The sequence below is a fragment of the Amblyomma mixtum genome, chromosome 6, assembly GCF_055824585.1.
Source record: "Amblyomma mixtum isolate Tamu chromosome 6, ASM5582458v1, whole genome shotgun sequence".
Taxonomy (NCBI): domain Eukaryota; kingdom Metazoa; phylum Arthropoda; class Arachnida; order Ixodida; family Ixodidae; genus Amblyomma; species Amblyomma mixtum.
The window spans coordinates 122,215,226-122,242,679 of NC_143017.1; the positions used below are offsets into that span (position 1 = coordinate 122,215,226).

Below are 27,454 nucleotides of genomic sequence, written 5' to 3' on the forward strand. Positions count from 1 at the left end.
AATAAAACACTGACAGGACAACGCTTGACAGGTCGGACCAAAAGAAACAGGAAATTTCCTAGTGCTGTAAAACTTCCCATGGGCCTGTTCGACACTGGCAGTGTATTGGAAAAATGCCGCATCATGCACAGTCCTAAACCAGGAAAAGTACTCCACGCCTGCTGCACTCACTAGTAGCATGAAAAATGATATGGAGCACATGATATCAACACGTCTGGAGTGGTTACTCGAAAACCACGGCTTTTATAATGGCATGACAGCATTGTGTAAAGTGCACACATCAGCCGACGGCGTAATCTTTCTCGTATCAACGATAGAACATGCAAAACGCTGCCTGCGGCCAGCGGTAATTCTTTTTCTTCATGTGATGAGTGCCTTTAAAACGCACCTTTAACAACGGGCACATCAATACAATGTACGTCCGCAGGAATGTCGCAACGCTGCACACATACATGAATGTAATACAAGACGGCAGACAAACCTTACATTCGTCATAATGACATTTAAGGGAGATTAGACAAATCACCCAGAATTTCGGAGCAAAAACTTTTCTTCGGTTTTTTTTTTTTCCGAGGGATAGTAAACAAGAAACGAAAACAGACGTTAACATAAGTAGTTGGGCTAGTTGGTACGTATCCACGGTTAACGAGTGCAAAAAAGACGAACACGAAGAGAAGACGACAAGCGCTTGTGTCGTGTTGTCTTCTTCCCTTCGTCTTCTTTTGTGTTCATTAACCATGAAAACAGATGTTGTCTAGAGGGTCCGTAAATGGGGCATTGAACAATTATTCCAGAAAACATTCAAACTGCGATGGACGGCTGTGCAAATGATAAGCGCGAAAGAGCGTGACTGACTTAATATTACATTTCAGTTCTAAATTATTTCATGGCTGACTCATTCCCGCATGTTTAACGTCCAGATACCATGAAATGAATAGTCACTAAACGTTGCGCGGTCCTGTGCTACATGCGAATGCGGCTACAACTGATAAAAATTTAAAAATTAGATTTTTAATCCCTTATACTATTTTATCACTACCGGAACTCAATGTATGATAATTTGGTTCCTCAAGAAAAGGAATTGCTTGTAGCCCATTTCCGTCTTGGCAAAATAAAGTCATACCTGCTAAGTGCCAAGAGGGGATATGATTAGCATTGCTTTGGCCCTGTCTTGTGTTACAGAAAAAGGGAGAGGGGGAGAAGGGTAAAGATAACGTGTCCTAGCTGCTAGAGAGGGACAGTAAACATTTATTAAGAGGCAAGAAGAAGGCGGTTGAAGCAAAGCAGATGGGATCCAAGGCCCCAGTGGCTCTGACCGACGCCGTGGGAGTTGCGGCTGACCAGCGCCACTCTGGAAGACTCAGAAGAGCTAATCGCCTAGCTGTGAAAACCACCGTTCTGTTGCGAAGTTCCCTACATAAAACATTTAATCTTCGACCACAGGAAGGCGCCACTAACAATTCAATAGCCTTCATGCTCAAATTGCACATACCCAGCCCACACTTAGTAAAGCACTTGGCTAATTATTTCCCGCGTTTATTTACCCAATCTTCGTGGAAGAAATTTGTTTGTTATTCAGTTACTCAAATACCGTTGCTACAAGAACGCGGTAGTTTTAGCACGGGTGAAGAAGAGGCAGATATAGCGGTCTTCTGCAAGCCACCCCTCTTCTTGACCGATCCCCTTGTGTGGGTATGCGCCATTCTAGAAGGTGAACAACAACAACCAGTTGCGCCGTGCTCGAATCCTCTGAACGAAAGGTGCCCTCTTCCCCTTACTTGTGGTTAAACATATTTCACCCATTTTTCTTTCCTTGCAGTTAGCTATTGTTTTGCTGAGTTCTCCCAGTCGCCATCGCAACCTCGCCCAATGAAGCCAGCGAATGCCGCCGTCAGCACAACCAGCGGGGAGTGGTCCAGCCCACCGGTTCCTATGCCGCCTGCCAAGCCCGTCTTCCTATACACGGAACGAAGTAAGCACTCAAGTGCTGAACATTGCAGAAGGTTATAAATGCGTTGCTAGCTACAGGCTGCACTCGTAGGTATTATTGGCTTGTACTTCATTTTTAGTCACGTTTGCTAGGCTTTCGAACCTCGAGGTAACAAGCCCCTTCTTCCCTTTGGTTCTTGCCATTCCAACATTCCAACAGGCCTACAACATATTGAAGCAGGGAAATACATGTATCAGCACTCCTTCGCTAACACTACTGCAAAAAGAGCTGTGACTCTCTGGAGCTGATAATCTCCGCTGATTTCTAGCGTGCTTCTGTTGCTGTTGTCATATATATGGTTTTTTTTTGCACTTTGTATATCTTTCCACAATGCCGACATCTATGTATTTATACTTCTATGATCATCAATAAACACTCAGTTATTAGCGCTGTGTCGTCCGTTTCCTTGTCTCTTGTGCTTGTCGTCGTTTCATTTCATTCATTCATTTCATTCATTTCTCTCTTTATTTCCTTTCCTTTCGAAAAGGTAGGAGCCGGGACTAAAAGCTGTAAAAACAGCTTGACAGGGGCCCCGGCCCCCTACATGGTGGCACTGCAGCGTGTCGGAAACAACATCACCATAACAAAGGAAAAATAAATACAGATACATATTACAGAGGCAATATAGTTCAAGAGCAACAAATAAATACAAATTCAACATTGCAAGGCAAACAACAGTTTGTAACGCTTCAAACACAGAAAAAAAAGAAAACAAAGAAAAAAATAGATGAAGTACAATGTGTTGGACATTCTGGACATAGTATGTAACGAATTGAAGCGACAGTAAATTTCTACAAGGGTCATGGGTACAATAATTACAGCGCAGAAAACGTCTCACATTACAAGAGCTAAGACAACTATAATAATTTCTGCCGACAGAACAAACTAATGGTATGTTTAGGTTCGTATGCTGGATCGAAATTCGACGACTCTAAACTATTGAGTAATGTGGGAGTAATATATTTCAAAGATTGCGTCTGGTATGAGGTGCGAGGTGTAGGTACAAGCCATTTTTCCTTGTGCCTCGTAAGGCGAGGTCTGGCGTTTTCTTGTAGTTGGGCTAAAGATATTAAAAAATTACTTTTTTCTTTCACAAAAGATTTATATATTAGCATTAACCTATAGTTATATAGGCAAAACACTGGGAGAACATTATATTTCTCAAAAAGGGGGGCCGAGTGGTGCAAAAAAGACACATTAGCGATATACCGAACTGCTTTTTTTTTAAGTAAGTGCAGTTTTTTTAAGTCAGTCATACCAGTCGTGCCCCAGACAATAATACAGTACTGAAGAAGAGATAATACTAGGGAATTATAGAGAATAATTTTAACCTTGGTAGGCAAAATTTCTCTCAGTCTCGCAATAACACCAACAGCACTGGATATTTTTGATTGAAGGTACTCAACGTGTTTGTTCCAAGTTAAATGCTTTGAGAAATGAACACCAAGTATTTTCACTGTATCGACTATTTGGATGCGATCTGTACCTAGACGTAGATTCAATGAAGTCAGCTGATGTTTTCCTTTTGGTGAATATAAAATTGCTTGTGTTTTAGACGGGTTTATCCTTAAACAGTTTGCGTTAACCCATTGGTGTAAATCGCCAAGCGCTTTATTCGTTCGCGCTATTTATTCAAGAAGGCATTAAAAGATAGGCTTTTGTGGAGCCGGCGACCAACAATCAAATAAGGATTCCTCCTATATTCCAGCAGACAACCCGGCGGTGGCTTGCAGTCTACCTTCCAAGCCCCGCACTGATCAGTGGATGTAGACCAGAGTTTCCAGAAGTAAGGAGCACTTAGGGCTGACGCTGAGCCATACATACCCTTGAGGCCCTGGAAGGGAAGGGGAATGAGGGGCTCCTTATAAACATGAAAGAAGCCAACAGCCACAGAAACCAAGGTGCACAGGGGAGTTTTTTATTTATTTATTTATTTTGTGGTGTTGATCAATTTATAATATTGCTGAATATGTTATCGGTTAAAGCTAGTTGATTAGAAAAGCAGAAGAAAAAACAACCATATGCCGCCGGTGGGATCCGAACCCACGACCTCCGAATTACGCGTCCGGTGCTCTACCTCTGAGCTACGGCGACGGCTGTCCAATCTTCTGCTTTCGGGGGTATTTATGTTTATAAGTAACCTAACCTTGAGAGTGTTCATCAGCGCCACCCACGTTCATAAGCGGCGGACGTAGAACGCCCTGAGTTACCGCAGGTGTGACGTAGAACGTCATCGAACGGAGAGGGTGGAAGTTGCGTGAGAACCCTCTTATGATTCCTATGGCGTCAAGGCTGCCAGAACCGGGGCCCTCGCTAGGCAATTAAGCAAAGAAGGGAAGGGGAATGAGGGGCTCCTTATAAACATGAAAGAAGCCAACAGCCACAGAAACCAAGGTGCACAGGGGAGTTTTTTATTTATTTATTTATTTTGTGTTGTTGATCAATTTATAATATTGCTGAATATGTTATCGCTAAAAGCTAATTGATTAGAAAAGCAGAAGGAAAAACAACCACATGCCGCCGGTGGGATCCGAACCCACGACCTCCGAATTACGCGTCCGGTGCTCTACCTCTGAGCTACGGCGATGGCTGTCCAATCTTCTGCTTTCGGGGGTATTTATGTTTACAAGTAACCTAACCTTGAGAGTGTTGATCAGCGCCACCCACGTTCATAAGCGGCGGACGTAGAACGCCCTGAGTTACCGCAGGTGTGACGTAGAACGTCATCGAACGGAGAGGGTGGAAGCTGCGTGAGAACCCTCTCGTGCTTCCTATGGCGTCAAGGCTGCCAGAACCGGGGCCCTCGCTGTTAAAAAGAGCACCTCTCGACTGTCACGCACGGTAAGCGTCTGTATAGAAGTGTGTTTCAACTTAACGTCTACATGACGCCACCTCGTCATGCATTTAGGTCTTGCAGGATAGCGCGCAGCACAAGGGAATAAGCGGGTTAGCGTACCTACAACCTGCTAGTGTCTTGCTAGGTAACAGAAGACTCACTTCCCTGTCTCGGGGAACCAGAACCGAGGCCCTCGCTAAGCAATTAAGCAAAGAAGGGAAGGGGAATGACGGGCTCGTTATAAACATGAAAGAAGCCAACAGCCACAGAAACCAAGGGGCACAGGGGATTTTTTTGTTTATTTATTTATTTTGTGGTGTTGATCAATTTATAATATTGCTGAATATGTTATCGCTTAAAGCTAATTGATTAAAAAAGCAGAAGAAAAAACAACCACATGCCGCCGGTGGGATCCGAACCCACGACCTCCGAATTACACGTCCGGTGCTCTACCTCTGAGCTACGGCGACGGCTGTCCAATCTTCTGCTTTCGGGGGTATTTATGTTTACAAGTAACCTAACCTTGAGAGTGTTCTTCAGCGCCACCTACGTTCATAAGCGGCGCACGTAGAACGCCCTGAGTTACCGCAGGTGTGACGTAGAACGTCATCGAACGGAGAGGGTGGAAGCTTCGTGAGAACCCTCTTATGCTTCCTATGGCGTCAAGGCTGCCAGAACCGGGGCCCTCGCTAAGCAATTAAGCAAAGAAGGGAAGGGGAATGAGGGGCTCGTTATAAACATGAAAGAAGCCAACAGCCACAGAAACCAAGGGGCACCGGGGATTTTTTATTTATTTATTTATTTTGTGGTGTTGATCAATTTATAATATTCCTGAATATGTTATCGGTTAAAGCTAGTTGATTAGAAAAGCAGAAGAAAAAACAACCACATGCCGCCGGTGGGATCCGAACCCACGACCTCCGAATTACGCGTCCGGTGCTCTACCTCTGAGCTACGGCGACGGCTGTCCAATCTTCTGCTTTCGGGGTATTTATGTTTACAAGTAACCTAACCTTGAGAGTGTTCATCAGCGCCACCCACGTTCATAAGCGGCGGACGTAGAACGCCCTGAGGTACCGCAGGTGTGATGTAGAACGTCATCGAACGGAGAGGGTGGAAGCTGCGTGAGAACCCTCTCATGCTTCCTATGGCGTCAAGGCTGCCAGAACCGGGGCCCTCGCTGTTGAAAACAGCATCTCTCGACTGTCACGCACGCTAAGCGTCTGTATAGAAGTGTGTTTCAACTTAACGTCTACATGACGCCACCTCGTCATGCATTTAGGTCATGCAGGATAGCGCGCAGCGCAATGGAATAAGCGGGTTCGCGTACCTACAACCTGCTAGTGTCTTGCTAGGTAACAGAAAACTCACTTTCCCTGTCTCGGGCCTCAAATTTTTAAACAGAAACGCTTCTGTCTCCGCGTCGCCCACATAAAGCATTTCTACAGAAACTCTGGCTAGTTATAAGGGCACTGCTGAAGATGTGTAACGAAACGGCGCTTTATGGCAAAAAGGCTCTTGTTCGAAGCAGTGATTCAATAGCTTTATCCACGCACTCTTGTAATCTGAATGACTCGCTTTCTCTTGAGAACCTCACGCGAGCTGTAATTCTAGTATCTCTCCACTTCTTATCTGATGCCGCACCGAGGCAGAAGATCTAAGCCCGTAAATTTTAGGATTATATTTTCCTAATTACAGAACGGACAAGGGAGCGCTCAGAGTGCATCACGTATTATTGCGCAAATTTTGCTTTGGAATAACTGAAGCGAGCTTGAGCCAAAAGAGTGGTGTGAACGATATGCCTCTCTACGTTCAGCGGACGAAACAAGAAGTGGACAGCTTACGGCATTTGCGCGGCATGCCCGCTTGGATCAGGCGAAACTGTTCGGAATTAAACGGCAGGATGTGGGCTTACGAAATTTGTCTTTCTCTGTCCATTCTTTGACGGTGATGAGCGGATAGTGGTCACCAGAAAACAACGCAACGACTTTAGGCTGCGTAATGTAATGGCAACGCTTGTGTACCATTCTGTGAAGGGGTTGGTTGATTGATTGATTGATTGATTGATTGATTGATTGATTGATTGATTGATTGATTGATTGATTGATTGATTGATTGATTGATTGATTGATTGATTGATTGATTGATTGATTGATTCAATTTTACTTCCCAACATTCATACAAGGCAAGCTTGTGAAAACATATGGATCCCTAGCTAAAAGCTAGTTGGGATCCATGCAATTCAATTTAAAAGAAAAATTGCAGGCATAACAAAAATTAATTACATACATATGAAAGGCCATGAAATTAGAAAGACATAAATGGGTACATAGAGCAACAATATTCGGAGCACCAAGCCTCTTTTACAAACACATACAAACACACAAAAATACATGAAAAGAAAAAAAAACGCTGGCTTCACTCATTGTTTATAATATTTCTTCAGTGACACAGGTTTGTCACAGCAGTCAATTAAATCAGTGATCCACCTCTTGCTTGGGGTCGCAATGGTCACAAGAACTCCGAATGAGGGCCTTGTGTGCTAAAGCGGCGCAGAAAAGAATATGTAATGGCACTGTCGTGAACACGAGGTTGACTCTGAGCAGTGAAGGGCATGACTGCGTACGTCGCTGAATCGTTTACCAGATTCACTATTACACCTACCACTGCAATCCCTCTAAGCAAAAGCATTTATCCCGTTTAGGAACTGTACCTACGGGTAGGGAATTACGACTTCAATCTAGAAAAGCGCTCCCACAAAGACAAAGCGGGGCAAAAATAGCAATTTTATTGTAAGTTACGTTCACTAAACTAATTAGTGTATTTATCCCAACAGGCTCAACCACCATAATGGAATTGTATTTTTCCCAACAGGCTCAACCACCATAATGGAATCCCGCGGAACCCAGGGTAAATGAAATCTCCGAGTACCTATCACTTTTCTTCTCTCTTAAGCCAATGAGCGCGTTTGCAAGTGCCATTTCTGGCAATTTACTTAGCATTGCCCTGCAGCTTCGCCACATGGTTGTTCCGAACTATGTTGACTGTTCTCTGATTAAAATATGATCAATTTCTCTCCTACGTTTCCAAGCAGGCTCAATAACGTGCAGAAATTCATTATATTTCTTTTATGCTTTGGAGTTCGCTAACGATGAAATATTAGCAAGCGCGAAATTTGCAGGCAGACTACTCAGGGTGTTATGAAAAACAGTGTTGCTAAAGAAAAAAAAATTCTCAAGTGATCAGACAACCTGATGCGACGGTCCTGCGTAAGCAGTGGTGCTCTTGTTTTAATGCTTTTTCGATTAAAGCTCTGCCAAATGATGCTTTTGCTTTTGATACTTTTCTATCTTTGCAGTATCCAAATGCATGAACTTGCGTCAATACATTTCGTACATGTTTCTTTTAACGGTTTAAATCTTCCAGTACTAATCCGTTCGCCTTTCACTGGCTGCCTCACCGAAACTTGCCTCGATGTTATTTGCGATGAATGACTTACCCGAATGTTAGCCACTGTCTTTTCTGCAAGATCATGATTTCCCGCTTCATATACTACCCACGAAGCAGAAGTTGGCGGGTGGGTGATGCTTTTTGACGGCAGCTGGCTTTCTGAGTGTGCGTCTTTGAGTTCGATTCCGCAATCAGTTTTCTTGTCCGCTATTGTGTTGGTTGCCCGTGGTTGGAGCCCTTGTGAAGGGTATAGGTTGGTGGGTTTGTGGTGGGCGGCACTTCTAAAGGGTGGAGTTGGGTGATTGGAGGATGGCGCCTCTGGAGAGTGAAGAGAGGAGGCAGATTGAGGGTAACGGTGGGTGACGCCGGTAGGCTTCACCGCCGACTGACCCCAAACACCTCGGGTGGGGCGCCTAGTATTGCTTGCACAGTAACAGTACAAGTTTTGTGAATTGGGCTTGTTGCTTGCAGATCATACTTGAAAGAGCGTAAGGACGGGGCACAGTAAGGAGACACCGCAGCGCTCGTGGTGTCTCCAAGCATGATCAGTAACAGTAGCATTGCGCTTGGATTAATTGCAGCATATTGTTTTGCTGAAATGCTATTTTATTGGTTACCTTGTCGAATTTAATTCCACTCGTAAAGATTGTCAAATAATTTTAGCAGTACAAATATAATCAACTCTTCTTCTTTTACATGGCCCTGTATCGCTGCGCACTCCTATTACACTGATATTTCTCCGCAAATTACTCACACCAGCAAAAATGTTTTTCAGGGTATACGTACCTGGATACAGTCCTGGCAAATATGTTTCATCTTTTGCTTCTCTAAGCATGCGCATAAATTGGACGCTTAGAAATTTACTTTCGGTCTTATTTTTACGCGCAAGGTGTAATAATATAATTATAATTCTTAAGAAATCATTTTTTTTCTCCAAACGCCTTATAGTGCCCTGCATAAGTGGAAGCGATATGAAAGACATTTCTGGCCTCAACCTCCCCGGTTCACAGAGAAGGCTCTTTACTAAAAAACCTGCATGTAATTTCAGCTTTCTGCAGATCATCGTAACGTGCAGCAAAACTTTGCCATAGACCCTTTTGTTTAGCTTCGATCTGTTGTGTGCGCGCGAAACCAAGCACGCGTGTTATCGCGTACTGCCTGCGCATGCTCAGTGTCCGGCTATCTCTTATCCGATAGTCCGTGCTGGCCTTAAAAGACCGCTCGCACGGGCCCACCGCGCTCAGTATGTAACCTGTTGGCTTCCTGTCAAGTAACAGGAATAAACGTTCCTTCGATGCTACGTCTACGCCGCCCAGTTCTTGGATGCCAGACATGACACGATCTAAGCGGCGCCAATGTCGCAAAAGTAAATAAAAGGCCTGGAGTCAAGATACCTGTTTACAAAACAAATGGATTTGCGGATTCAAGAAGGCTTAACTCACAAATTTCTTTTATATGCGACGTCGTTTCCTGCTTGGTGGTCCCAAGAATACCTGGCAATTGCACTAATCAACGGAATAATATCAAAGCGATTACTGACCATCTGATGTTCCCCACGAGAGTACTTTTTAAGTCCGTCCGTTTTTAAGTGGATTTGTACAATGCGTCTCACCTAAGACCGCCAGCAATTTTTAAATATTGGCTTTCGTAGAAGAGCACTTCTTCAGACATAGCACTGTCAGTAGTGTAGTGCGCCAGAATACAGCTAAGAAGTGTTAACCGGTGAGCTGGTCAACTAATATTGAATAGTTAATAACCGTCACTCGTCGGCTGCTTATTTACGGAGAGGTTTGTAATCCAACGTAAATACCTATATCAATTATTAGAGTTTGGAAAATGCCATTCTCGTTGCCTCTGCAGTGCGAGCAATTCTGGTGTCGTCACGGCTGAAATCGGAACCGCACGAACAAAGACAGAGAGCTTGCCACGCATATGAGCACGCGTCACTCGGAGGCGCGTTTGTCACGTCCTCCTTTAGCAACGCCGGACTGGAAGCAAAGAGCGGGTAGAGAGCCCGTGGCACGCCAGTGCCACCAGGACGAACAAACTACCAGGACCGTCAGGCCACCAGGTTGTCTACCAGGATGAACTAGCCAAGCCAATCGAGAAATCAGCGGAGCAATAAGGCGCCTGAAAGACCTCTTGACATTGCGTAGAACACTGAATGGTGCACTAAATGGGCATAATAAAGCTTCAAAGTCCAATAAGCACCAAAAGTAGCAGCTTGAGTGAAAGTGTCAAAGTAGTACGAAAATGAAAGTGCTCTTAAACAACTATGTATTGTCGTCTTAACGGTAGTTAAAAACCTTGCAGCTTAGCTGCAAGAAGAGTGGTGACAGCATGTTTAGTAATCACTGGTCCTGCATGATACATTTTAGGTACTCTTTGCTATACTAAGAATCTAACAACTGACTATTTTATTAACTACACCGCAACATGTTCGCCCAAATGCATAAAACGGTTTGCTTTGGTTTAGTTTGGTTTATGAGGTTTAACGTCCCAAAGCGACTAAGGCTATGAGAGACGCCATAGTGGGGCGCTCCGGAAATTTCGACCACCCGGGGTTCTTTAACGTGACTGACATCAAACAGTACACGTGCATAGAATCAAAACGTTTTCTTTCGCCCACGTTTCGCCCACTTGTGAGGAATGCAGATTTGTAGTTTCGAAAACGCTTTTTTTGTGTCGATCCCTATGCGCAATCGCAGCAGATTAGTGATTCAATTTCTGCTCTACTTATGCGTCCTTGGTAAAAAGCATTTCTTGCATGGAATTTCCGTTTACACGGATCCTATGTTTTAATGGGAAGATATGACCTTCCTGCACCGAGTTGCGTTTTGAAAGCATTCAGCCTGCTGAAAGTGCCGTTCCCACAGGTGTTGTCGTAGTCTTCGTATTCTGTGTCAAACACGGCCCATCCACGGCGAGGGTGTTGGTACAGCTTGAAGAAGGCTGTGGCCTTGGAGGCAAAAAGGGAAAAGTGGTCATATAAAAAAAATAAACGTAGTAAATTCTCTATGCTCATTTATTAAAAGATTTCATGTTTTGATGTGATAGCCCAGCTACGCTCACATGCTGAGGTTGAAAAGCGCGAAAAGACAGCAGCGTCTCCCCCATTTTAGTGTCGGGGGTTAGTAAGCTGGCCTCCACACACTGGTTATTCAGTCCAATTATTGCTATTTTAGGCGGGTACCATCCTCACTGTGCTTTCCCAACTTTTTGAAAAGCGCTCCTTCCCGCAATGTTCGCTGTACTGCCGCGTGCGATTTACAGAGTTCCATGTACTTCCATGTAAAGAGTACATGGAAGCTCGAGCTCTCTACACATCTTAAAGAATAATATAAACACTACATGCTTCCCACACTTGCGTGGAAACAACGCAAAAGTATCAGCAAAAGTTTCTATTTCTGTTATTTTTTACGGATTGCGAAAGCTACCGCTCAGAGGATATGACAAAATAAACGACGGAACAGGACGAAATGACGAAACGTAGGTTTCTGCTGTGTTCTCTTCGACATGTTACCCAACTTTGGGTAGTTCAGCTGAAGCTCTGGGTTAAAAACTGCACATTCAGAAACGTATGAAAAATTCAACGGCACGTACAGCTGCAAAGGCAGAATGGTTGTTTCAGTAGCGCTAAAAGGCTTAGTGGCGGACACTTCACTGAAAGAATGAAAAACCAACTAAAGAGACGCTACGTTATGCACAAAAGAGCACAGGAAAAGGTTCGTTATCTGCCGTTTCTCTTCTACAGGTATCTCGACTGCATCTTACAGGACAAATTCACAAACCTTTGCACTCATTGTTTCGGCATCCTCGTATGCGTAGGTCCGGTTGTAATCAGCAGCATACAGTTTTACAAGGCCTCCGTTCACGATGGATACTCCCGACCTGCGGCTGCAGAGCTGCCCAAAGACGGACAAAATGTTATCAGGGTCTGGTTCTGGATAATATCGTGTTGTTTTTATTCAGTAGCTTCGTGCGGAGAGACGCGGAGCAGAGCAGGGTTTTCAAAAATTGCTAAGATAACGACTGCTTATTCCATTTGCAATTATCGCAGAAAGTTCAGATTCCTGCTCGAAAGAAAATTTTAAAAAAGTAAAGTACTCTCTGCACTATCGCTTTTAGAGCGTTCTCGATTTTTTTTCTCTTTCTCATGCTGATTAAACGTCAACTCTTCGTGCTGTAGGATAGGTCAGACATCGGCCTTTTCTTCAAAGAACTAAAGTACACAAGTTTGCTTCCTACTGGAAAGATCAACTTCACATTGCTTGCCGATATGCGCTTAACTTTATAACTACCATAGCACCGTTAATAAGAACAGGGACCAGAACGATAGGAATAGGTGTCGTCACTTCAAGTTATGCTTGTTGTTTCTGCACCAGATTGTCCAGCTCGCAAAAGGCACATACCTGTGTGAAATCTTTTATCGACATAGAGCCTGCACTCAAGCTCTTATTTTCCATGACCTGATGCTGTTGAAACTCTCCAACCATAAGCGTGAACGAAGCCATAACATACGTCCGCGCCGGAATGGTGGTAGCGTTCAGTTCTCTGGCAGTGCGGTGCTGAAAATAATTGTAGACGCCACTTTCAGTGCAGGCCGAAAGCTATGAGTGGGGACCCGTCAGCGAAGATAGAACACTCACAAGATTTTCGACAAAACGCTTTCAAGTGATTTACTCCTATCGCCTGAATAGTAGATCATAGCTTGCATCAGGAACGTCAAGATTATTCAGGCTTCCGCCATCTACTAATTTTTGCTCTACAAATAAATATAGAAGGTATATTGTACTCTACAAGGAATTATAGAACATCTAAGGCCCTCCCAGGGTGAAAGAGCTCTGTTTGTCATTCCCGGAACGCAGTTGAACGTTTAATCTTTGACCTAGGTAGTAGGGATGGAGGAAATATTTCCATGCAGGCAGGCAACATCTTCCTATTGACCAACCATCCGGCGTTGCTGTTCCACTTGCTACGCAACACTTAACTTTAGGGGGTCACTGCAACTATAATGGCAAGCAGCACCAGATAGTAAAACTCGCAGCGAATTACTTTTTGCACAATGTGCTCAGGTAATATCCTTCGTGGCCTTAGCGCTGCCGTGTGAGGCTGGGCTCGCACGTCTATATAAATTTGACACCACACGGAGCAGGCCATAACTTGAAATATATATATATATATATTGTAATCTTACCTTATCGAGAATAAAAAATAATTGAGTTTCGTTTCACGAATGCCCACTTACAAGGGAAGGTTCGTTTGAATCGACAAGATCGTTCCAGTAGTGCCACATGGTTCCGATGATAGGATATTTGCCTGCTTCCCATTCTTCAATGTGAGTGTGGACGATGAATATAGTAATGGGGAGGTGACTGAAAAGAACAAAATGTGTATTTATTTCCATTGCACTAATCAGAAATATTGATTTCAATAAAGATTTCGATGCCATCAGGCATATTGTGCTACTTTGCAAATATAGTTCACGCTTATCGTAATAACAATAGCAAGTAATAGTAACAGCAATGATAGTAATAATAATATGCAATGTGACAAGAGCCAAGGCAGCAATATTTTATGGGTAAAGCTTTTGTAATTAGGGAATTTGTTTGGTCTATTCAGGGAGCGCATAAGAAAAATTCTATTTTGAATTAGTAGAACGTTAAGTTGGGCGAGTTGGTATAGGTTCATGGTTGAAAAACAGCGCACAAAAGACTAGACACAAGAGTAAAGGCGACGACAGGACAAGCGCTGAACTCACAACTAAGGCTTTATTGCGAAAACCTGGGTATATAAGGAAGGCATAATCATGAAAACAAAATTGAACAAACAAAACTATGACAATGATAAAACTAGTGTGCGCCCGAAGCCCACAATCTGCCAAGAAACGTGATCTCGTTATCACTTAAAGCAACCGAAGCAAACCTTCGGTTGCTTTAAGTGATAACGAGATCACGTTTCTTGGCAGATTGTGGGCTTCGGGCGCACACTAGTTTTATCATTGTCATAGTTTTGTTTGTTCAATTTTGTTTTCATGATTATGCCTTCCTTATATACCCAGGTTTTCGCAATAAAGCCTTAGTTGTGAGTTCAGCGCTTGTCCTGTCGTCGCCTTTACTCTTCTGTCTAGTCTTTTGTGCGCTGTTTTTCAACCATGAATCTATTTTGAATCTGTTTTAAAATTTTTGCTACCCTCCGTGATTGGTTAAAGCTCCAGGACGCCCCGAGTTTCAAAGTTCTTCAAGGCCAGCAATGTTAAGGGCAAGGTTTCGCATGAGCAAGTAAAAAAAAACGAGAACTGCATCGGAATAAAATCTTTACATTGCACATCTCTTGCCGAACGTCCAATTTCTTTTTTCTCTTGCTATGTTTTTCTGATAGCATGAACGAAAGTCCAAGGTTACCCAGAATGCAATCCGGGGTTTAGTGCGTTGAACATGAATGAGAATTGTACTTGCATTAAACACTGAAATTTCACTGAGCAAAAATGACTTGCACGGTTAATAAAACAAAATTTCAATCCAGGCAGGACAGCTGGCTGGCTGCATGACGTCCGGCGCCCGCTCCAGCCATTAGATTAAACAAAGTACGATAAGTGATTGTGCTAATTGGTAGCGTACCAGGCCAACTAGAAATTTCGCCATGTGAGAAGGTTAAGTGCATTAGCATAAGGTCACAAGAACATCAGAAACACAAGCACTGACAAACAGCTCTTGCGTATTTTGCTGGTTGAAAAAAAATGGTTATGGAGAAATTTTGGTGAAGGACAAGCCGTTAGTATTCACTTTCAAACAGCCCAGGATCGCACGACTTGGGAATCGAATCTATTAAAACGCTGCCACACAGCTCCACATTTTCGCAGCGTTCTCTTCGCCGGTGATGACACCTTCTCGCAGCGTTGTGACACGTGTAATAGAGAAGCTTACTAGAAGCTTACTTGGCCAAGGCTGTTATTGCTGATGAATGCTGGCTGCTCTCAATGCTGTTATTGTAGGAGAGGAATTTGACGCCAAGCACTACGTCAGTTTTGGCCCGTATCCCTGGAAAGTCTGTTATAAATTTGCCTTGGAGGTCTTTCAGCGCCTAGAAAAAAAATGATGCGCATTGAAACGAGCATTAAAAATATTTTTTTTTTCATTGTTACTTAAACCGACAAAAGTCCACTTCTAAGGCGCTCTTCTGGCACTGCATATGTGCAGTAGATCGTATGCTAAGAAGCTCAAGACAGCATTCAGACAACAGGTTCGTAACGACGTTTGCATGTTGTCATCCTTCATTTCATTTCATTTAATGATACGAAAAGGGGCTTTAACAGGAGAGGAAAAGAAAAAAAGATCAAAAGTAAAATTGGTAGTGCAATAATAGACACGTTTTGAAAAACAGGTACAGAACAGCTAATAGAAAATTGACTCTAAACCCACAGTGATGTTTTTCGGAACGGTACTACAACATTCCGATATGCGCAACCATTTTTCACATAAAGAATTTCTTCGTGGGCAAATATGGTTCCTTAGAAGCTAGAGGATGGTCAACCGGAAAGATCACAAGCATTTTTTTCTTCCATTTATTTCGCTTCTTAACTCCAAGACTGTCCTCATGCCAAATGTACGATACGTGATAAATATGCTTTGAATTTATCGCCTGGTCAGATGACCTCAGCTCGGCTTTGAAAAGCCTTGCCTAATTTAGTGACGCAATGCACAATTTTCAATAACAGTGCCCATTAAATTAAATTTAAGTATAAATCTGTACAAGTTGTTCATGTTCCTTGCCATGAAGAGTAGCGCATTACACCTAGTTAGCTGACCACAGGGGCTTGGACAATTGTTTGGTCCGCCGTACCGCAATGAAAGTGATCGCTTACTTTCAGCACGCCCAATTTTCCGAGCATCTCCTGGAGGAGCTCCGCCACTGTTCCCGTCGCCTTCAATATGCCGTAGTGGATGATCTTGCCTTCAAACAGCTCACGCAGTTTCTGCCTACCTAAAGGCGTTGTCAAGCTCCCGAAAAAGTCGTTAGATTTCCTGCAGAAGCAATAAATGAAATAAGGTTCGAATGGTTTCAGGTGAGTATAAAAGAGCTGTCATTTTACAAGGCAGTACTACGCGGGAACGAACGTAAACACCTACTTAAGATGAGAAGGTACACGTTTTATGTAATGTCTAAGAAGCAATGTAGATCGTACGTCGGGCTTTGCTGCCACGTTCGGTTTTTGTAGTTACGCTATTAAAAAAGCGCTTAAGAGGAGATGAGGGTCCTGAAAACTTTTCTTTTATTTGTAAACATATCTTTCTGAAACTTAGCACCTGGGTGTAGCATTGAACGCTGATTTCGAATATGCATTTAGATTTCAAATATCTCAGCTGGAAGGAAATATATGGCAAAATAAAATATCCTAATTAGGTCATTTCTTACGGGCCTTTTTAGTAATTTATCAGTTAAATAAACATTTTTAAAAATAAGCAGACATTTGCAAAGGCCCAAAGCACATCCTAAAGGTAACAGAATGTCTACAAACTAATTTTGTTGATCATAAATAAACAACAAAGTTGGAAAGAAAAAATGATGTGGCGGTAATTAGCCCACACTTCGCCTAATTGCTCATATATCATGTTTAAAGGAAAAAAGAAAGCTTTAGCATGTGGTTTGGGCCTTTGCAAATGTCTACTTATTCTTAAAAAATCATTCTTTAACTGATAAATTACTATAAAGGCCCGTAAGAAATTGCCTAATTTGAATGTTATTTTGCGATAACTTTTCTTCCAGTTGAAATATTTGAAATCTAAATGCATATTTGAAATCAGCATTCTATGATACACCTGCGTGCTAAGTTTCAACAAGTTATGTCGAAAAATAAAAAACAAGTTTTCAAGACCCTCATTCCCCCTTAATGTAATGTAAAGGCGACAGTTTGAAGAGATAGGGTTCAGGACTCTTCCATGAGACACTTTTCGCGGTAGTGGGCAACTGTGTGGCCAGCAACCGTCCACACCGGCTGCCACCAGTGCCGAAAGCACATGTCATGCAGTACCTTAAAATCAGTGATCATGCCCGGTTTTTTTCCTGTACCGCTTGCAGTTTAGGCCACGATATCAATAAATGCAGAAACCGAAATTGCTACACGTAAATATGAGCTGTTCTTATTCGCTTTTTGCACGAGATGCCTGAACGAGCAGTGAGAATTTAGGTTTGTGACACCGAGATGCCGCAAATGTTTCCACATTTCTGGACGCCGCAAGACCCTCAGCGAAACGATACAAATTGACCCCTTTTGTCGAAAATCAACACGCCTTGTCGTGAATGCAAAAAGATCGTTTATACCAGGTACTCTCTCTCTTTTTTACTTGCAAGAATTCTAGCACAGAGAGGCTTTACGAGCGAGCCTGGTTGAAATAAAACTGCCAAGAATCGACGAGCGCTACCCTGCGTAACCTGAACACGATTCCGGCGTGAGACGCGTTCACAATACTTTTGCAGTCCCTGTTGACTGACCTGTGCATATCGAATAACAAATTTAACGAGGGAGGGGAAGCCACAGGGTGCTTGCCAACGTTTCGACAAGAGGGCTTGCACCCGTGGCTTTCCCTGACCTTGTTCACTTTGTGATTATCAAGAACCATCTGCCCAGCCTCTCTCTACTGTAGATATAAAGATATTTTGAATCCCAGGTTTGGTCTGCTAACAAACAATATATCTGAACAGCATTCATTAGCCAAAACAAGGAGAAGAGTGCACCACCCGTAGTCCAAGGACACGCCACGTCCAGTCCTTGATGCTCCCCGTGCTGCCCTCTGGAAGGCATTCCAGCTGTGGTCGTTCCGACTGCCGTGCACAGCGCCGTCGCGCCACTCGACGTCCGTGTAGAAGAGGAGGTCACACAGCCCGTCGGGGGGCAGCATCTCCTCCGAGGTGGCACGCGCGCCGGTCGTGCATAGCAGTCGGTAGGAACTGCCTATGTCACCGCCCGCACGGCCCTCCCGCCCCGGTTCATCTGAACAGCGGGACGAGAAACCAGTGGTATGAGTACAACAGACACACTTCGGTCAGAAAACTTATCGTGATTCCGTTCAGCTTTTATTTCTTTCACCCTTTTTCTTCGTCCTGAATGACGCAGTGCTCTCCTAATGCGGGATCTGTTAGGCGGCACTGCGGGCTGCGAAAATAGAGTAATACTGCCGAAAAGGTATCGTTACATCATGCCAGTCCTGTAAGCAGTTTATCAACTGCTTCGTCACCCTGCTTATCTAGACAGGAAGCTACTTCAATGCCGAATGTTCGCGTTCTCCTCATCATTCTGTTAGCATTAGGACTATGCTAAATGAATATCTTTTATATAAAAAGTTTTCGCCTGTCGCCGGAGGAAGCTGAGCTAGATCTGGCTGTACGCTCTAACAAATGCGTGACAGGTGAAGACAGGCCGTGCTGAGAACTCCAGATTTTAGTTTGGCTGCAGACCCAGTGCGGTAATCAATGTTCAAGGTGAAGCATGGCGTCCTACACAGACCACACGTTCGCAAACGGAGCATTGAACCATGCGTACCCAATGATACCTGCACAGCCTGACTGATACACTGATCTTTTGAGCCTGGCATCATCCATAGTCATCAAGCCTAACGAGTGCTGCTGTGCGTACTATATAACCAAACAAGCCATTACTGAAAATAAGGTCCGAACCACAGACTCGATACGAAGGGCCGATGCTCAATCACGATGCACGTATTCGGCGAGATGCTTAAATAGAGCCGGAATGCAGAAACAGAGCCTCCACTGAGCAATGTCGTTGTGCAGCCTTGAGAAGCCCACGGGGTCAAAATTTATTTCGAGTCATCGACGAGGACGGGCTCTAAAGTGCACAGTGCACTCACAGTTAAATTTGGTAGTCATAGCACGCGCGGAATTATGGTTCAACAACAAAACGGTACCTTGTCTTTGAAATTTTGTACCCAGACATACCACTGAAGGCTTCCTTGATAACCTCGTTCTGTGGAGGCTGCAAATGTCTGTTTGCAACGATTTCCTCTCGAACGCCGGTGGTTAATGGTGACACCAGACCACGGGCATGGTCTACAGGAGACTCCTTCCGTAACGATGGCTGGTCGGTGCCTGGAAACAAAAGACATGAACAGCGCTATTGAGTGTCTGTTGAACCGACAGCGGAGCAGCACCAAAGTATTCCAGAATATTGCTGAAGAAGGCTGGTCGGTACATATTCACTGATAGCACGTAACAGCGCTTAAGACAGGACAAAGGGAACGAGACATACATCTACGGAACTGTGTGTCTCGTAATCATGAGACTAGAAAAAATTCAGGGGCACTTTGTCTAAAGTGCGTAGAGGCGAAAGCGTTTTCCGCACCACTTTGGCTGCTTCTGTGGCACTGGTGGCGTCACATGTAATTGAGTACTAATTACTAAGTGATGACAAATTACTAATTAATGGTTAATTACTGATTAATGCCATAATACTAATTAATGACGCCTAAGCTTCGCCTTTAGGAGTGGAACGCGACAGCGTATTGTAGCGCTGCCATGGAACGCCACCACCCGTTCGGCGCGATACTTGCCGTTTGAACGCAACGCTTTTTGAGGAAAGGAAATGGCGCAGTAATTCTCTGTCATCTCGGTGGACACCTGAACCGCACCGTAGAGGAAGGGAGGAAGTGGGAGTGAAAGAAGAAAGACAATGATGGCCCGTAATGAAGAAAATGAAAATTGTATTTGAGGAAAGGAAATTACGCAGTAACTGTCCCACATATCTCGGTGGACACCCGTCAAAATTCAGGGGGGGGGGGGGGGGGGGGGTGCACTTTTTGACCTAAAGTGCGGTCACTGATGTGTGGTTAAGATGTTAAGCTTCGCCTCTAAGAGTGGAACGCGACAGCGTCTTGCAACGCTGCCAGGGAGTCCATAGAACGCCATCACCCATTCGGTTCTACGCCTCGCTCGTCGGTAAATTGGTTTTTGAGGAAAGGAAATCTATCTGTCTCTCATATCTCGGTGGACACCCAAACCTCGCCGGAAGGGAAAGGAGGAGGATGACAGTGAGCGAAGACACCGTATTCACTAGACGTGCCTTTGTTCACTCGAAACCATCGAGCTGGAATGGCGGAGTGGATAGCATGCTCGTCTCGCACTCCGAAGACCGGGGTTCGATTCCCGAGCTCAACCAATTTCCTACTCGGTTTTGTTTATTTATATGGCCTGACTAGAAAAGTTAGTTAGGCTAATGGGGTAATTAAGCAATTAACTAAGCTCAGTCTCACTTTCTTGGAGCATCACTATATGATCCCTTCAATTGGTTGCATGGTTAGCCAGTACAATTGGCCCCGTTTGAAATTGGCGCACTGTGACGTCACGACCGTTTCGGCCAACTGAAAAGCGTGACATTTCTGCCGACAACTGCTGCTTACAACGATGAGACATTAAAGGCTTTCGCCTTAATAAATCAACTTTTTTTTTTCTTTATGTCCATTTTGGAATGCTCGTACCGTGCTTTGCTTACTGATGCTTATATATTTGCTTACTGATGCTCGAGGCAGTGATAGTGAACTCTTTTTTTCTTGAATGCGCTAGGGAAGACGCTGCGTGCATATGAAGCTCTGATTACTGCTACACTTTGAGAAGAAAATAAGCTCAACGCCGCGAACTATCCGCACAAAAGGAATAGCCGTGATTTCATAAGTGCAAAAAAAAAACATCGAAGATACGACAGGTACAAAACATCTTTCGCAAGTTTCTGCGTTTCGCTCTCAAGGCAAGACAGCCACCCGAATGACACAATATTCAAGCGCACAAGGCGCAAAGAATAAATAACCATGCTCAAAACTACGCCGAGCTGCACGAGCAGGATTCGTCGAGAATCCACAAAGCAAGCAATAACAGAGTCTCTGAAAAGAAGCATACGTGATCAACCCCAGTAATCTCTGGAATACAGTAGTCAAGAAGCTCTGCTACTGCTCATCCGGCCCGCTCCTGTATATCATTAGTGCCTGCAATATTCGCATGACCTGGGATGAGAGCGTCGTTTTATCTAGAACTCAAAGCTTGTCCTGTGAATCTAACCTGAGGAAGAACCGATACATTTTTTTTTTGCTTTGGGCGCATTAAAACGATCACTGTTAGCTTCCGAGAAACGCACTATACGTATAACATTTGTGAGGCACCGCTGTGGCTTCTGCTTGCCACGTATTAAACGACCGCAGTGATGTAATGTCCACTGATGAATGTGTGATTCCTTACCACCTGTAGTCACAGCCGTGTTCTCGACAAGGCTTGTTACCGTGCGTGAGCCTAGAGGTTAAACGAGATTCAGAATAAAATGTAAGTCAAGCATGGTTCTTTGCATTGTTTTTAAATATTTATATGCTTCATTGCTATCGGAAACTTGCAAAAACCTGGCCTGCTAAAGTAACGCGGTAAAAGCCCGCAGTTGCTTTCAAGTTTTGCCCAAAGAAATGGTTGATGCAGTGACATTGTACAAATATTTCCAGAGGCCGGTTTTTGTACTGCAGGGAAGGTTATATCTACGCTTACATAATTTATCGCCATGTCGGAAAAGTGGCAGGGTGAAAAACTCAGAACATAATTGAGACATATAGGGACTTACCGCATAAAGAAATTATCGGGAAATACAATGCAACAAACTTAAGAATAGAATAGCCTAAAAACAGATGCTAAGAATACAGTAGAATAGCCTAAGAATAGACAGTACACAATGTCGTCATGGAAACGGCGCCGGTAAAATGTGAAGTGGAAATTTGTGTCAAACTTGTGGGGCTTGTTGTGGCTATAACATTTTGTTTGGTGGCGTCATGCTTTAGAGCGGATCAAATCGGATTGGATCAAATTGAAATAAATCTGCCTCATATTTGTTTTTTTTTCTACGTGTGGTGGCGCCAGGCATTTACCCGAACGTGGTTCAACCTGGGTATTGCAGATACAATGAGCAATTGTTGTGAAACGTTCCGCAAACGTTCAACTAAAAGAGCCGTTGGCACTTTAGATTTGCCGTGCGTAGCCGTCTTGCGTGTTACTTATGCAAGATACGCGAACGCTATAATAAAACCTGTAAAAATTTACCCCAAAAAAATTGTTACACTAATCGTCCTTACAGCGCGGCTGGCGTTTCTTCTCTTTTTCTTCAGGAGGAAAAAGCGCATAGAAGGAGTATTGACTTTTAGTTGCCTGTGGGTTCCTTTGGAGACACATAGCCTTTAACATGGTGGGCGCCTGTGTACAAAATCGCGAGAGAAAACGACAAGCCACACAAACCAATCTGTTTGCGAGCGAAACTTATAACCTAAAGCTATCAATACTGTTAAAAATTTAAGTTATGTAATATAAAATCTTAATAAAAATAAAAGCTTCTAACTTCTACCCAAAGAGTGATTTTTTTTTTCATTTAATTCCGTTTTATATTTTGCGAACCATATGGCACCTTCATGTGGAAAATCTTTCCTGGCTCTGTAACAGCGATAGAAATGTTGGTACGCAACCCGGTAAGATTCTTCCGGGACGCGTTCTTGTCAGTGACACTACTGGTAGATACTGACTGATACGTAGAGTATTTTATGCCTGGTTGTATTCTTTCACCAGCAGATGGGTAAGAGGAGGCAAATACAAAGACAATCAAAGCGTGACTGAAATGGCAATAGAGCTACGGCGAGATATACACAAGAAAGACTGACGCAGAACATGCGCTATTGCTGTAGCGCTGCAGCGCTATTGCCATCTCTGTCTCAAATAATTCACCATCTAGCCCAAATTAACGTTCTTCTCAATCAAAGCGTGCATATCGTACTATCAATCTATAGCAGCACTTTAGCAGTGTAAAGTACTGCTTGTATATTTAGTATTCCGTAAAGCAGCGCTAACAGTTATATGTTCTAGCGGCTGTACACTCGGCGAAAATAACCTCAGATGAGGATGCTACAGTGGTTTGCGGTAAATCTTGTAGTGTTCACTTCTTTTAGCTTGAAATTTGATGCTAATGCACTCTCTAGACTCAACGAGAATAACGCTTCTTGATGTTCGGTTAAATCTACATATTTTTGGTACAAGTAGCTTCTTCACCTTAGGGGGGAGAGCGCCTGGTACCTAGCTTTCTATTTCAGGCTAAAGTGGTCAAGAGCAAAATTATTTATTAGTTTTTATATTTTAATAATTCTCTTTGAGTACCCCCGACGCTGCTCTACATGCTTCAAGATCACGAACCTCGTGAAGGAAAGCATGACTTTTCGAACTTCTCAATCCATACCGCATAAAAGCTGCCCCCAAAAAAAACATTTTCGTGGAGTCTTGTAGTGCCTCCGAAACAAACGACAACGAATAATTTTGTTTTGTTAGCGCCTGTTCGCAACACATGTAGACAATGGTTATCTGGCTAGGAACAACAATAAGTCATATATTTAGCAGGCCGACTCAATAAGTACAACCAGAACTTTTACTGAAGTTTATGAAGTTTATGCGGCCTCCAATTTTATTTAGATGTTTGTGGCCTCGAACGAGGAAGTGTTTTTGTTTTTTATTACACGCCGTGCTATAAGCGTGCGCAAAATGTGCGAATCGGGTCGGAGCTTATGCACGCAATACAAGAGAGAAAAACCGCTGCCGGAATGTTCAGGCAGCCTTAGATAGAGCCCTTCGCGTGTTTATGTGCAGCACAAAAGACAGCAGAAGCGTTTCCCATGAAGTGGGTTTGGATTCTGTTCTCCCGCATTTTTCATTCAGTTGGGAGATACTAATATTTATGTGGTTGCTCAAACAGCTGTCCCCAATTTCGAATCCTCGACTGAGATTTGGTATCGCGGGCGTCGAACTTTAAGCTAGTAATAAAACCTCCTCTTTCCTAGTAGAGACTCCCAAGCGAGGGTTGTAAGTATCACCAAAAAAAAATAATAATTAAATCAGTCATGTCCCAGTAAGGGCACTATTAGATGCGCTTGAAACCGCGATGAGCAATCCTGTTTATCAATAAAAGCAGAACCCTTCTCTCTCCATTCTATCTTCCCCAAGGAAAAACGTGATAAGAAAAAGACGTCTTTCCCACTTCGTGTTTAGGACCAGGCATCAGTGAACCCGTATACGTTTTTGACAGCGCAGCACGCAAGTAACATTGCTTGCTTGCTGTCAGCACTGACATCAAAGGCAGCAACTACCAATGCTAGGAAGGCAAATGACCAATAAGTGTTATTATAGGCGAAAAAATGCGGACGCAGTACCCAGCTGGTGATTGTTTGGACGACCTCTTTGAAAGATAGAACCGATGTTTACTCACCTCCAGTATCTTCCTTGGTTGTTATTTCTTCGGTAGCGAGGTAGGAGTCTGCGAATAGAACCGCAGAAAATGCACGCCATGAATGTCCAACTCGGTGAATGAAAGGAGCACGGAGACGAATCAGTTCATCCATTCTAACCGCAACATATTGACTGCACACTTCGGGATACACCCGGTTGTAGAAACCAACTTTACGCAGACTCAAGGGCTACCTCTTCAATATGGTAGGATGCATCGATACTTAGTTTTTATTTTATTTCTCACATACTACGGAGCTAATACAATCCAAGCAAAAGAGCGAAAATACAAAACAAACTATATAATACAACTATTGCGATCTTGAAAAAGTAGCATTTGCACTGACGAAGAAAACATGTACAAATAGAACGCATACTAATACAAAACAAAATGAGATAATAACAGGCATAAACAAGCCACTGAAGAAAATAAATAACACGCAGCGTCAACACAACACATTACAGATAACCGCACCTGACGGTTCAAGCCACGCATCGGGGGCAATCAGAAGAGAAACGCGCAGCAGTGTGTTCCAGTCTGTCACCGTATTAAAATGAATAGTAATAGACATTCGTATGCGCCAAAATAGTTTAATTATGGGGTTTGTTATGATTATAACGTTTTCTGGATGAGTGTTTATTTTGTATTTTTGGAGATATATGTCTAGTTCAGAAAAATATTAGTGAGGCAGAAATTTAATTCAAGCAATTCTTCTCGAATTTCGAATTTGTGCGGACTTAGCAGTAACTAGTTTAGTAAATATTTTCTACAGATTATGACTTCCCAGAAAGTGGAAGAAAAATTAGCCACACGCGGATGGTCCAAGTCCAGCCCACGACTTAAGGCGGGCTGTAGCTATTACTTCGTCTACTTTGTCCGAGTGTACTTGCTAATAAACGAAGAAAAGAAAGTTGCATTCTCGTTCGGTATACATCAGCCCCTGTTTCTTTTAGCCCACACTGTCAGAAAAAAGCTCTGAGTTCGCTTTGTGCATCTTTATGCACACAGCACCTTAGGAAGGCGGCAATGGGAGGAACTTTGCTCGAGACTCAAAGCACATTCTCAAAAAGACGTGCCTTCGGTGACATCCGCAGAGATCGTGGTTGTACGGTCTTGCGGGCTGCTGCTGCTGTCGCCGCCGAGGTCTTCCGTCTTTGTGAACGACTCTTCGGTCGTGAGGCGAGGTTCCTGAGGGACCTGGGTGGGGGGGAGTGTGGCCGCTGCCGTCTCCGTCCGCCCGACGGTATGCGTCGGTACCCCAGTGTGGGCGCCGGTGGTGACAGCTGCGTTCACTAATCCGGAAAGACGAATGCTGCGTATTTGTTCTAGTAAATTTATTCGGCTAATTGGTTCAACATGCTTGAATGCACAATAAAGCTTGGAAAATGCAGGCACGGACTTAAAGGAGGAAGGCACAACTGCTCACACTGTTACCCAATTTGGAGTGGCGATCTGCATACTTGCATAGTCTTAACCTTAAGCACATGCCTCCGTTTTTTTGTGTGTGTGACTGCATTCTTAAGGACACAATCATCATTCTTCTTACATTCTAATACTCTGCAAGTTGTTTATGTCGTCAGATAAAAGGAAATATGAAGTTTCCGTCTCTTTGTTAAGGTCATAATTATAATTTTTCTTAAATTCTAATACTCTGCAAGTTGTTATGTGGTAAGACAACAGAAAATGTGAAGTTCACGTAACAGAGAGTTAATTATGTTCTTGAAGTAGAGCTGTCAACGCTTTCCCTCAAGATCTAGGAAACCATGTTTCTGGAACCACGACATAATGTTTATCTTGCTAAATGAGCTCACAATTTGATATCACCTAGTGCTTGTGACTCACTGAGTTAGCTAGAGAAGTTCAAATAAAACAAGACAGATGAATTAACTGAAATACTAACGTAAAGTCAAGTAATGAAGCCTCTTAACGACCCTAAGGATATGCAATTACAAAGAATCAAAACAGTACGAGAGAGAGATTTACTAGACCACACGTTATACACAGCACTGGAAAAGGACCGAAGAGCAAGATATCAATGATTACAAAGTACAGGTTGAAATGATGCGAAAGTTAACATCATGTATAACTGTGAATCGCCTTTATTTTTATGAGTTCTTTTCTTGACACTCAGATCCCATAACTGCACTGCTAAATACAATGCAGATGTAGACATAAATTTGGTTCTTCACTCGGAACTATATCTTCCTCTCTACATTGCTCAGAAGGAAACAAAACAAACGGCATAACGTCACGCCAAGAAGATTGAGCAAGTGAATTGAATGAAAGGCAGATACAGAAAACGACAGAGAATCTGCGCCTAAATTCTATATACGTTGGTTTGTCTTATTAGTTCACAGTTGGTTTTCTAATCTCGGCTTATCATGCTATTTTTCATTTCGTAATTGAAAGAAATTTAGCGTACTTAAATCGAGTAGGACGAGCGATTGCAATTGAAGCAACACCTCCTGAAAGGCAACCGCACGAAAAGACACTGTACGAGCAGCGCGCGTCCATCGAGGCCGACGGTTCTCGTGGGTCGGCAACGGGGACGGCGGAGCGCGCCGGCGGTGCGGTGTGGGCGGGAGTACCGACCCTGCGGCGGCGCTAGGAGTGTAAACGACGTTGTGGGATGGCGGCACCGTCGTCCGGGATGGCACAAGCACGCAAACATCGCAACATCTTGCTGGGGGTTTACGCACTGGAATAGTTTTTTCTTTTAAGCACTGTACCAAACATACGTAATGGCAAAAAAAAGCATACGGAATTTTCTACCCACCACCTTTTTAATAAGAAAGCAATACTACGCCAGGTCTAACCGCTCGTCGCGTGGTCCGTGGACCCCCTGCTCCTCGAAGAGCCGCCGCCGCGCCTAACAGATGGTGTG

At 43.6% G+C, this 27,454-nt stretch overlaps 1 protein-coding gene and 1 non-coding gene across 2 annotated transcripts; both read right to left on the reverse strand.

Annotated features, from left to right (window-relative positions):
• Positions 1-5,224: 5,224 nt before the first annotated feature.
• On the reverse strand, positions 5,225-5,296 carry TRNAT-UGU (transfer RNA threonine (anticodon UGU)). Its single transcript has one exon. It is a non-coding gene; the product is annotated as a tRNA-Thr (tRNA).
• A 5,747-nt stretch (positions 5,297-11,043) lies between these two features.
• On the reverse strand, positions 11,044-18,224 carry LOC149340234 (uncharacterized). The gene is made up of 7 exons (XM_089550689.1): positions 18,015-18,224; positions 16,141-16,300; positions 15,214-15,359; positions 13,525-13,651; positions 12,689-12,844; positions 12,068-12,181; positions 11,044-11,235 (listed from the first exon to the last, which is right to left on the reverse strand). Exons 1-7 carry the CDS (start codon positions 18,173-18,175, stop codon positions 11,068-11,070), a joined length of 1,032 nt encoding a protein of 343 aa, XP_089406815.1. The 5' UTR covers positions 18,176-18,224; the 3' UTR covers positions 11,044-11,067.
• Between the last annotated feature and the right edge of the window lie 9,230 nt (positions 18,225-27,454).

Bases quoted from the DNA above. Each gene is read 5' to 3' on its own strand.
- LOC149340234 (XM_089550689.1), bottom strand. From the start codon at position 18,175: ATGCTGCCCCCCGACGGGCTGTGTGACCTCCTCTTCTACACGGACGTC. The intron at 16,301-18,014 runs GTGGTGCACTCT...TTGCTTCTGCAG, and splicing joins GGCGTGTCCTTGGACTACGG to GAAATCTAACGACTTTTTCG. The intron at 11,236-12,067 runs GTTTGTGAATTT...TTTGCCTCCAAG, and splicing joins CCGAAACAATGAGTGCAAAG to GCCACAGCCTTCTTCAAGCT.